Source organism: Choloepus didactylus, chromosome 20 (assembly GCF_015220235.1).
Source record: "Choloepus didactylus isolate mChoDid1 chromosome 20, mChoDid1.pri, whole genome shotgun sequence".
Lineage (NCBI taxonomy): Eukaryota > Metazoa > Chordata > Mammalia > Pilosa > Megalonychidae > Choloepus > Choloepus didactylus.
Genome location: NC_051326.1, coordinates 9,177,653 through 9,189,512, shown reverse-complemented (window position 1 = coordinate 9,189,512; position 11,860 = coordinate 9,177,653). Strand labels below are relative to the sequence as shown.

The window sequence follows — 11,860 nt, the reverse complement described above, 5'->3', positions numbered from 1 at the left end:
TGCTCTTCTCCGCCATGCTATAAGATTTACAGGGGCAGACCCCCAAATGTAGAAGCTCTGCCTGTGCTTGGATGGGTGGTCTAAATAATTCTGGGATTCAGTATTAGCATGCCCATTTGCCCATAAGGTATAAGCTTCATTCTTCAGTATCTTTTTCTTTTTAATAAATGTGAAATGTTAACAATTGTCTTTCTCATTGACTATAAACTGGTTTAACATTCAGGCAAAGAAGTGGGACACTATTTATCAGGTTGCACTTAACCCTTGACATCAATCTACTTCTTAAATTTGTGGTAAGGATTAAATGAAATTAATACTTACAAAAATGCTTAGCACTGTGCCTGGGACATAGTAAGCACTCAACATATGGTGGCTGCTTCTACAACTACTACCATTATTGCTGCTATAATATCAAAGGAAGATTAAAAATTAAGGAAAAGGGTCTAATTTCAAAGCACTTATCAATTCACTATAAAAAGTCTGCATATCGACTCACATAAAGCCACATAACAATATATTAATAAAAACAAGACACTTGCACTAATTAAAAGAATGTAACTTGTTATGATGCTAGTTATAATATGAAACGTAATATAAATTTTATTTATAAAGTAAGATCATTCATTAGACAGTATTCTGTATAGTCTGCAAAATTCTCAGTAACTAATCCATACATAAAATAAATTGTAAGGTGCATAGTCAAAATCAGATAATATATAGCACATAAAATATTAGAATTTTAACAGAACATTTTAGAAACACTTTTATGACTAAGAGGTTAGAGAAGAAATATGCTAGTCAGTTTATTCTACAAATTTTACTGCATTACCAATATGTCAAAAGCACATTCAGAAAACCTAAAAAAGATATGTTTCATTTGACACATAACAAAAAACTAATACTTCAAAATGATCCCAGAAAGCTCACTGTAATAGGAAGACTTATTAACCTGAGATCTACGGGCCTTTAGGAGTTTTGTGAAGTCCTGCATATTGTATGTAAACGGTATGAATGTACGCATGCATGTATGGTTATATCCTCAACTTTTAGTACATTCTCAAAGGTTACTACACAAAAAAAAGGAAAGACAGTAAAGCATCATTTTATAATACAAGTGATCATTCCCAGTTTATCCATTCAGATTTTCTAGTAAATTTTCTTGCAGTAAAATACATTCAATTTAGATAGTTTTAGTACATGAAAGCAAACTTTCAAAGAATCAAAACTACACGTCACTTAAAACAGCACAGTTAAGAACTATTGAAAGAAAATTGCTACTTACTTTTAAAATGTTTTTCTGATATATTTTTTTCCTTAACATTCAATACTTTCACTGCTGTTCTCAAGTCCATTGTGTCACTTTTCTCCTGTGTTCCCTCAGTTGGTAGTTTTTCAAAAATATTTTCAATACAACTGGCATTATTCTTCAAACCATTAGGTAGTTTCCAAAATGAAGTTGCTGCATATGTATCAGATGTAACAGTACTCTGGAGATTATGTTTTCCACTGCCAACTTTCTTCTTCAATGTTAAATTTCTAGAATGCAACCTTTTAGAAATATGGCTTTTCTTTAAGAGGGTCTTACAGACATCTTTCTTCCGTATAGGTTTCTGCTTTTGTACCTTCTGTTTTACAGTGCATGTAAAATTTATATTTTCTTTTTTGTAACAATTTTGATCTAACAATGGACAAATAGGCTTACTTTGTAACTTATATTGGATTTCAGTAGACCCAGTAGTAGTAATTGCATCAAGAAGAGCTGAATCTTTAGAATACTTTGCAAGACCAGATGCAACCAACATATCTGCCAAATTATTTTTCTCGTAAATAATATCCACTTTAAGTTTTGTCTCAAAACTATACTCCATAAACTGAAAAATTAAGCCTGGTTTACTTAGGAAATCTTGAAAAAAACTTTTGGCTTCTTCATTCCAATGTTTCCCTTTAGCTGGTAAAATACCGTATAATATACAAGGATAACTTAGTCTTGGCAAATTCAAAAGTTCCTCAGGAACAACTTTAAGATTTACTATATCTGAATAAGATACGTAAATAGAAAATCCATAGTCAATCATCATAAGACGTACAGACTGAGCAGAGACTTCAGAAATTTCTACTCTATTCCACTGATCTTCCAAATCATATCTGAACAAACAGCTAACACCAGGAATTATAAGCTCTTGAGGCAGTGTCTGTAAGTTTTCTGGTAGATCAGAAAGCAACATAAAGAGAGATTTCATGATATCAAAGAAATCTTCTAATTGAATACAAAAGTCAGATGGATCAGAAACAGCAGTGGCAATACCAGAATATTGCCTACCATTTGGGAGCTGTGCCCAAGTAAATGATTTTATTGTACATGGTGATATAGGAGTCTTGTATTCCAAGTCAGAAATAATTTCTGAAGATACAAGTTTGTTTTCTTCAATGTGAACTGTATTTAAATTTAAATATTCCAAAAGTAACAGGCCATCTACCAGGATTTCCACTTCCCAAGTAGATTCCAAACATTTCAAGAAAAGGATGTTTAGTTCCAAATGGGCAAAAAAATACACCATGGACTCAAATGACATGTTCCTAGAATTTTCATACCAAATCCATTTACATGGCACTGCTTGTCTTGGAACATTTCTGATTTCATTACTAAGCATCCTGGTATTACATAAAGGCACTATTTCATACCTACCATGATCTACTAAAAAAACAAGCAGTTTCTCATCAACACACATTTTTTCCACTTTTGATCGATACCACATCAAAGTCTTTTTAGATTTTGCCAAGCATTCTAAGCCTTTTTCAATGTTATCCATTGACAAAAAAGAGAGTTTTTTTACTTCTTTAGTAATTAATAATGTTAAATCTGATAATATTTTTTTATTTTTAGATAATTTCACATAAAATCTCCCTCTTTCTGAAACATGAAGTATTTCAGCCTTTTCAAGTTGTCCAGGTTTTAACTCTTCAAAAGGAATTTTAACCAGCTGTGGGTATGACTGTCTAAGGATCACAGAACTTTCATATTCATTTGATCCTCCTTTCTTCATTTCATTATTGCCACCAGGGCTCACTTTTTGAGAGACTACCTTAGGCATTTTCGATACAGTTTTCTGTAGTTTTGAACATGCTGTCCATTTCAGTAGTTCATTAGTGATACATTTTTTATCACAAATTATATTTACTTCCCATTTATGCTCATGCTTTTTCAAAAATTCACAAGAAACTGTTTTGTTACTTACTCTTGAAGCAAAATAATCCACAGTTTTGCTGTCCCATATTTCATCAGGCTCATTCCATTTTACTCCACTAAGAAAAGAATGGATCCCTAGCTTAGGAATAGTTACGAATTCCCTCTTAAATTCATAGATTTTAGATGTGTTTACTATTGCCGTGTTACCATAGTCAATAAATTCCACTTCAAAAGAATTTCCTGGCAAATTTTTTTTAATAACTGCTCTGTAAATGGCACCATCACCTGAGTATTCTGCAACTACAAGATCTCCCACCAGGGGTCTAACTAATTTTCTCTTTTTCTCTATATTTGTTCTTCTTTCATTTAGAGCATCTGCAAGTCTGATGATTAAATTTTCATTCTCTGCAAGCTGAATATGGAAACTTGCTGGATTACTGATACTGGAAATATACCCTTTAACTATGGTATTCAAGTAAATTTTGGGTTGAGGAAGGTCTTTGATCTGTGGTCTAGTAAGCTTAAAGGGTTTTTGTGGAGCAACTTGATTTAATTCTCTGATAAAAGATTGTGATATAAGCCCTACTGATTTCTGGCTCATATTATTTTCATCAAGAATATGTGTGGATCCAGGGACAATTTTTATACATTTATTTTTAAGTCCCTCATTCAAAGACTTCTTCACTTCGTTTTCTGACACAGGTTCAATTTTATAATAAACTGATGGTTTTAAAAACCTAGCATATATACTTTTGGGATTCATTAACTGATCTACTTGATTTTCAGAATATTTGGCTAGACTATTTTTATTCATCATATTATAATGATGGCTGTTTCCTATTTTGCCTTTGAAAGAAGCAGCAAAACTCTCATTCTCATTTATTTTATGACCTCTTTCCACACAATCTGCTTGGTCACCAAGTTTTTTTCCATAAGCATGAAGCAACATTTTAATTTTCTGATTTATATGTTGATATCCATCATACAATTCTATACCGAGCTGGCCATCTAACTCCTTGGACAATACTACTGCCTTTAATGGTTTACCCAAGAAATTGTCTTCAAACCAACTACTGATTTCTGCTGGAAAATCTACGTCTCTGAGATCTGACAAAAAACACTTAATAGCTTGCATAGGTGTGAAGAGTAGTTCTGGAAACTGATCTGAAATAGCCCTCAATGTATTTCCCTCTACTAACTGCTTATTTCCAAAGTCTACAAAGTAGACCAGAAAGGCAGATGATGACTCTGTTGGCATTGCTAAAGCTCTATATGAGAGACCATCCTCCACATACTTAGATAGACACAGTCTCATTTTACTAGAATCATATTTTGGACAATTATTTTGGTTACTAAACTCTGTTATTTTTGTGCCTATCATCTCAAGATCTTTATTGTTTCTACTAAGTTGACAGTAAAACTTTTTGGGACTATATATGTATGATATATATACTTCTTCTTCACTTCCAACTGTTATATTAAATGAAGAATAGAAGTAACTGTAAAGATTAACTGAACATGGGAATGGCTTTGATAATGTGCTATACTGTGCAGAGCCATGATTAATAAGAAATTCTTTTGCACTAGTAAATGGGGCTTGTAAATCCACCAAATTACATACACAGTTTGGATATATAAGAACTAAGGCATAGATGATACAAGTCAATAATCCTCTAGATGAGGAAATAAAATTCCCAAAGTCTCTGCATGCCTCTCTTGTCCAGTTGAATAAGTTACAACTAATGGGCTCAACTAAATGGTTAAGACTACATCTGAAGGCCTGACATTCTAAAGAGAGAAAACGTGGGTTAATAGCACAAAGATCTTTAATTAAAACTCTTTCCTGGTAACCATAGTCAACAAACATTACATCAACTTCTTTTTTTGATACATGAGTCAAAACAGCAGCTCTATACCACTTCCCATCTTTGGAAAACCTAGCAACACAAGCAACTTGCCCAATCTGATAAGGATCAGAATGAATGCTATAATAATGCTGAATTTGTTCCATTAATATCTTTAGGTCTTCTGAATTACACTGGAGCTGGCACAAAAAGTTACCTGGGCCATAGTAATAAGAACATTTAACTTCAAGGACTGATCCTGGTTTAAACATATATTCTTTATATGGTTGTGGTGACTCAGTTCCCCTAGATGAAGTGAAAGGATTTTTTAAATCTGAGAAATTAAAAGCTGGTGACTTTGACGAAGACAAGTTATCTTCTTCCAGCTTATTTGAATAATACTTTTTAGGTCTAGGTCCTTTAAGAAGGGCAGATATGACCTTCTTAATATTTACTTTGTTTTTGGATTTTAAATTTAACAATGAATATTCATTTATGGACTCTGAGTAACACCCTGGTTCTATGTCCCAATATTCTGCATATCCAGCTTGTAACATAAGAGAAACAACATCAATATTTTCTGAGGCTTCAATACTCTGAATATTAACAGTATACTTATCATCTTTTTTGGCCACAACTTCAAGTAAAATTTCTTTGTTCAAAACAATTTTTTTAAAATAATCAGTGGCTGCCTTCACCCATAAATCTTCAACAGGAAATGTCTGTGCAAGTGAACAGCACATAGCTAAGGCAGGAAACTCACAAAACTCTGGAAGCAAAATTTTTACATCAAAAAACGGTATGGAATCAGTATTTCCATAATCCAAAAAATAAACATTAATCTTGTAACCATTAATTTCAGTAATAATGGCTCTGTAAAAATGTCCATCCTTACTATATCGAGCACAACAAAATAAGCCAGGTTCTGGATTTCTTAGAATCAGCTCATCATTTTCACACAAATCATAACATTTATTTATATTTTTCATTATATCTTGAAATTCATTCTGATGATCATTAGTGCATACCCAGAAATTTGAAGGGTTTAATACATATACTACAAAAGCTATGTAGGCAGCCCCTATCTCCATTTCTACAGTTTTAATAGGAAAACCTACTTTCAAAATGTCTTTTTCACTTAGAGAGACTATTGACCGTTCAATATTTCCACAAAAAGTCCCAACTGCAAAGCTGTTTAGGTCAGTAGCACTCATCTCTTTCAACATACTAGAGATTTTTAAATCAGACACTGGACAAAGTACTTGTATGCCTGCTGTCTTCAGCAAACACTTAGAATTAATTGTAGAATCTTGGGTTTGTAATGTCACATAATATAAACGTTCGTCTTTATTGAACCAATCAATGTGTGCGTATACTCTTTTTCCTAACAAGGCTTGTTTAAAGACATTCAATTGAAATTTTCTTGCATCTCTATCTGAACTGTGTAAATATGTCAGAGAGCATGGAAATGAAAATAATGGTACTAAAATAAAATCCTGTTTAAGTTTCTTTATATAAATTGAGGGTATAGCCTCACTACTGCCATAATCCATAAACCAAATTTTTACTTGATCATTGGGCAAGAGTTGCTGAAGGATTCCTCTATGCCACTGTCCATTTCTCCTTTTGGCAACACAAAGGAGTCCAAAATTATCACATGTACTACTCATTTCTTCACTGATAATGTCATAATGCAAAGTCATAGACATTGTTAAGTTTTCTAGCTCTGGAATCCATTTAATTAATTGACAGTAAAATTTACTTGGGCTTAATGCAGAGGATACCTTTACACTTTCAATATTGCCTACTGACAAAGATGGCTGCAAACTATCCAGAATGTGCTGAATATCAACTAAAGTATCATTATGACTTAATGACAATTCTGGTCTTTTATGTTGTTGTAATAAATCTGGCATTCGTTGGGGGAATTCTTTTAACATTTCCACAATAAGATGAAATGAATCCCCATCAATAAATCTTCCTAATTGTAATTCAAGAACCTGGGTTATAATTTTGGGCACTTCAAGAAGAATCATTTGCAGAGGCAAAATAACTTGTGCGTAACCTTTCAGTTGTAGTCCTACTAATGACCTGAAATAATTCAAAGCCTTAGGAGACCATTTCTCCCCTAATGGTAGTATGTTGGCAAAAATACCAAATACTACCCGGGGTGGGAGCTCAAATAAGTTGCCACAGGCTGAAGCAATCTGCGAACTACTAACTCTTAGTTCTTCTCCAGAATCTATGAGGAGCACTGTACAGAGTTCATTTTTCTTTTCAGTAACTCTTCCTCTTTGCCATTCTCCAGAAATTCTTTCTTCTACCAAACAAAATTCATCAATGTCCACATTAGTTTTTACTTTTGGTATACACTGTAATTCCCTTTGCAAAATGTGGTAGTCAAACTCGCATTCAGTATTATGCCTGCCTTTAAATTTCACCAGAATATCCTTGGGAAGACATTCTATATGTGATATTGTTAGATCCATATCTAAAAATTTTGGTAATAGAGATGAAGAATCCATTTTCTAAAAAGCAAATAATAAATACTAATTAGCCTTTGTACAATTTTCAAAATTAACTGCAATTGCCTTATATAAATTTAGTATGCAAACACAAACCTTTAAAATAATTCTATACCGTCTCTTTATCAAATTAAACAAATATATTGGCAAAAATTATAACCGGATAAGATGTTGGTGAGATAACCAAAATGTATCTAACTTTTCACTACCTTCCATATCTCCAAAAAAATCCCATTGAAAAAATGAGCACATAAAAAACATGTAGATTATACATCATCAAAGGTACCCAGAGATGGGTAACTTTTACTAGTCAAAAACTTTAAAAAAAAATTTCTGCTAGATATTGGACAGATGTGGTAAATAGAAGAAAGCCAAATAAGGCCCACTGGAGACTTTATTCTCCTCCTGTCAGAAGGTCACTTCCCCACATGCACACTCCTTCCAACAACCCATAATTCAAAGAGGTGAACTCCAGAAGCAACAGCAGATGGTGAACCAACAGGCAACATACTACTTGCACTCTTGGCTCTGTGTGCATTAGTAATATTTGGCCCCTAACAGCATAATTATCCAACCTCAGGATTCTTCTTTGATTGAAGGCACTAGGTTTTCCTGAACACCACTAAGGCAAGCTAGGCATGGAAATACCCATGAGGAAAATTAGGCACATTCAGGCTTTGTTACTAAATGGCTGACCATTAAAAAACCATGCGGGGGGAGTGTTAAGGTGGGAGGTGAAGAAGAAACGCTTAGCTGTGAGAGAAAGCTTTCTACTCTAGCTAACTATGGCTCCAATTTTCTCCAGATTGTTGGGATTCTAAAAATGGTATGGTAAATATTCAAGAAACTTAAAATATTCCCAAAATTCAAGCAAGAACCAGCATCTACTGTAACTGAACACAGCTCAATATTATAATTCTTAGAATATGACTATGCAAATAGTAAATACTTACTCTGTGAACACAGGATTAGGGCATCAGAAAACTTGAGTTTTACTTGAGACTCAATTAATTATGTGAAATTTGGGAAACTGTTTTGTTTTGACTTAGATTCAAATCTAAATCTGTAAAATGAGAGAGTTGAATAAATTAGGGTTTTTCTCAAACTTTTTGTACCAGAATCCTTCTAAAACCAATATAAGATGTAAAAAAAAAAAACTTATAAAATGGATTCATTGGTATTCTAACAATTTCATAAGTTCATAAAATTCACTTTATAAAATGTGAAAAATGAAGCCATTTTGATGAACACAGTCTTAAGGAAGCCTCATCATATAATCTTATTATTTTGTTTAATAACATAGTATTGAGAAAATCAGACTCAGACACATAATAATGCACCTGCTTCCACAATCATACATGATGAGACAGGTGGGTTCAAATAAACCTATGGCAAAGCCACAACTTAAATGTGTTAATCTGATGGCACAAATTGGTGCTCTTCTCTGTGTTTAAATCTAGTATATTTAAGTGTTTTATTTCTTTTCTTAAAAACAGACTATAAATACAAATCAAAAGTTCACAGACTCCTGAATTAAGTTTCAATAAAAAATCCACAGCACACAGTTCCCCTAAGGTCTGAGGAAAATACGGTCTCCAAACACTGTTCAAATTGTTATGGAAAGCCTTTCTTTCCCAAACTAAAATTCTCTGATCCTATGGAATATATATTATAGACGATGCCTATGTTTTTGAGTGCACTTTGTCTTCTATAAACTCACATCTAATAAGTCTAGACCAGTGGGGTCCAACAGAAATATAATTAAGCCATACATGTAATTTTATATTTTGTAGTAGACACATTATAAAGTAAAAAAAGGATGAAATTAATTTTGATAATGTATTTAATTCAGTGTTTCTAAAATACCCAATGAGACATTTTTCTTTTTGTAGTAAGTCTTCAAAACACAATATATATTGTATGCATATCTCAATTCTAACTGACCACATTTCAAGGGCTCAATAGCCATATGTGGCTTGTGGTTACACTATTGAATTGTAAAGGATTAGAAGTAGGCTATAAATTTTTTATGTTTAAAGTATCGTAGTATCAGACAAAAATTTTAAAACAGGTTATAATAGCTCCTTTTATTTGCATAATGCTTCACATGTTTTTAAAAAGGCTTTCAGTACATTATTTTAACTGATCAGAGTAAAATTTTCATTTTTTGAATTTAAAAAATTTGAATCAAAGAGATTTAGGAACTTGAATTTAGGTTTTCTGATTACCAGTCCAGTTCTCTATGTACATCACTCCCACCGCTTCATGCTCCTCTTTCAACGAAACCTCGTAATCATGGACAAGGAACTAAAATAAGAGTAAAAGGTATAAAGCCAAAACAAAACACAAAACAAACAAAAATAAATCACCTATACAGACTAAAATAATTTCAACAACTTCTGACACCAACTGCAAATGACTGCAATAACTTTAATCGCAGCTACAATATAATTCAATTCTGACTCTACCAGGGGGTTAGGCCAGACCCCGTAGACTCCAAAGGCCAATCCTCTGTAAGAGTGCCCTTTAAGGATGAGGCGCAAGTTTGGGGGCCCAGGACACCAGCACTTCTGACTAACTGGCTACAAATTCAGGAGTTCCTACCACTCCCTCAGGCTTAATGATTCACTGGAAGTGCTATATTTAATAACTATAGTTTTTAGTGAAAAGGACACAAATAAGAAGACATCCAAAAAAAAAAAAAGAGAGAGAGAGAGATGCGTTGGGAAAGGTTTGGGAAGGTCTCAAACACAAGCTTCCGTGTCTTCTCCATGTGGAGTCAGAAGGTGTCACCCTCCCAGCATAATGACATATCTTCTTAATCATCAGAGCTCACCGAAGCTTCGAGTGTCAAGTTTATATGAGGTTTCATTATGAGTAGTGGAATCAATGACCAATTGATTGAAGTCCATCCATCTTCCCTTCAGAAACTGGGAGGTCAAGGTGATGTGACATGGCTCAAAGAGATCCAGACTCCTAATCACATGGCTGGTGCTTCTGGTGTGGCCAGTCCCCATCTTAAGACTATAGGTGTGGCTGGCCTCACCCTAACATCTCAATGGAGTTTGAACTATCAAGTGTGGTACTGGTCCACTGTACATAAGAAAACATTCCAAAGATTTAGAGGATATCTCCCAGGAACTTGGACAAGTATCAGCCGAGTTCTTTATTATATAGTAGAGCACCCTACCGGGATAGAATCTGCTTATTAGTTCTTTCTTTTCCAAAATTTTAGGATAGTTCTTGTGAAACTGTGGCCAGTACTCTGACAAGGTCACCATGTTCCAAAAGATTAATGACTCTTTAAATCAAGTTGAAGCCTATGAAGAATTCTTCCATATTCTTCATTTATTAAGGGTTGTTTCTAAATTCAGGTCTTAATAACATTCATGAGGTGGAAATAAAAGAGTGTACGTTATTTTTAACTGAAATATTTGAAAATCAGGGCTTCAATATTTTAACTAAAATCGATTTAATTTTAACTTCAATCCCTTAGTGAGGTGTTTCTAAACCAGGAGCAATTTTGTCCCCCAGGGGACACTTGGCAATGTCTGGAGACATATTTGGCATATTTGGTTGTTTGTCAGAACTGGGGGTCAGGGTGGATGCTACAGGTGTCCAGTGGATACAGGCCAGGGAAGCTAATAAATATTCTATAACACACAGGAAAACACCCCCACAACAATGAATTATCTGGCCTAAAGTGTCAATAGTACTGCAGTTGAGAAACTCTGCTTTACTGAAAACAAACTAAATACCAGACAGATAAAACAACTAATTTTTTTTAAAAACTACCTAAAAGAATTAGGAAAAAATATATAAGAATTTTGTTATAATCTTAAATTAGGAGTGCTTTCTTTATCAAAATACAAAACCCAAAGGCCATTTAAAAAAAAAAAGGGAACGGAAAAAATAAAGAATTTTTAAATGAAGCTATAAATGAAGTTAAAATCCTCTTTTACCACCAGAAGATTTGCTCAGGCCACATACTTTCAATCATCCTTGACTCTACTCTCTTGCATCCCATACACAATCCATCAGGAAATCCAGTTGGGTCCATTTTCTAAACAAAAAATCTGACACTTCCTACCATCTCTCTTGCTACAACCCTGGTCAAAGCTATCTTCTTCTGTCTCCAGCCCACCCGCACCCATGACTTTTCTCAGAACTGCAACCACAGTGATCCTTTTTAAACATAAGGTATAACATACGCTCCTCTGCTTGAAAATCTGTGGTTCCCAATTTCACTCAGAGTGAAAGCCAAAGTCACCACAATGGCTTACCAAGTCCTACAATATCACACC

At 33.8% G+C, this 11,860-nt stretch overlaps 1 protein-coding gene across 1 annotated transcript; it reads right to left on the bottom strand.

Moving 5' to 3' along the window:
- Positions 1–1,274: 1,274 nt before the first annotated feature.
- Positions 1,275–7,556, bottom strand: TDRD15 (tudor domain containing 15). The gene has a single exon (XM_037812762.1). It carries the CDS (start codon positions 7,554–7,556, stop codon positions 1,275–1,277), a length of 6,282 nt encoding a protein of 2,093 aa, XP_037668690.1.
- Between the last annotated feature and the right edge of the window lie 4,304 nt (positions 7,557–11,860).

Excerpts from the sequence above, each read along its gene's own strand:
- TDRD15 (XM_037812762.1), bottom strand. The coding sequence starts at position 7,556 with ATGGATTCTTCATCTCTATTACCAAAATTTTTAGATATGGATCTAACA.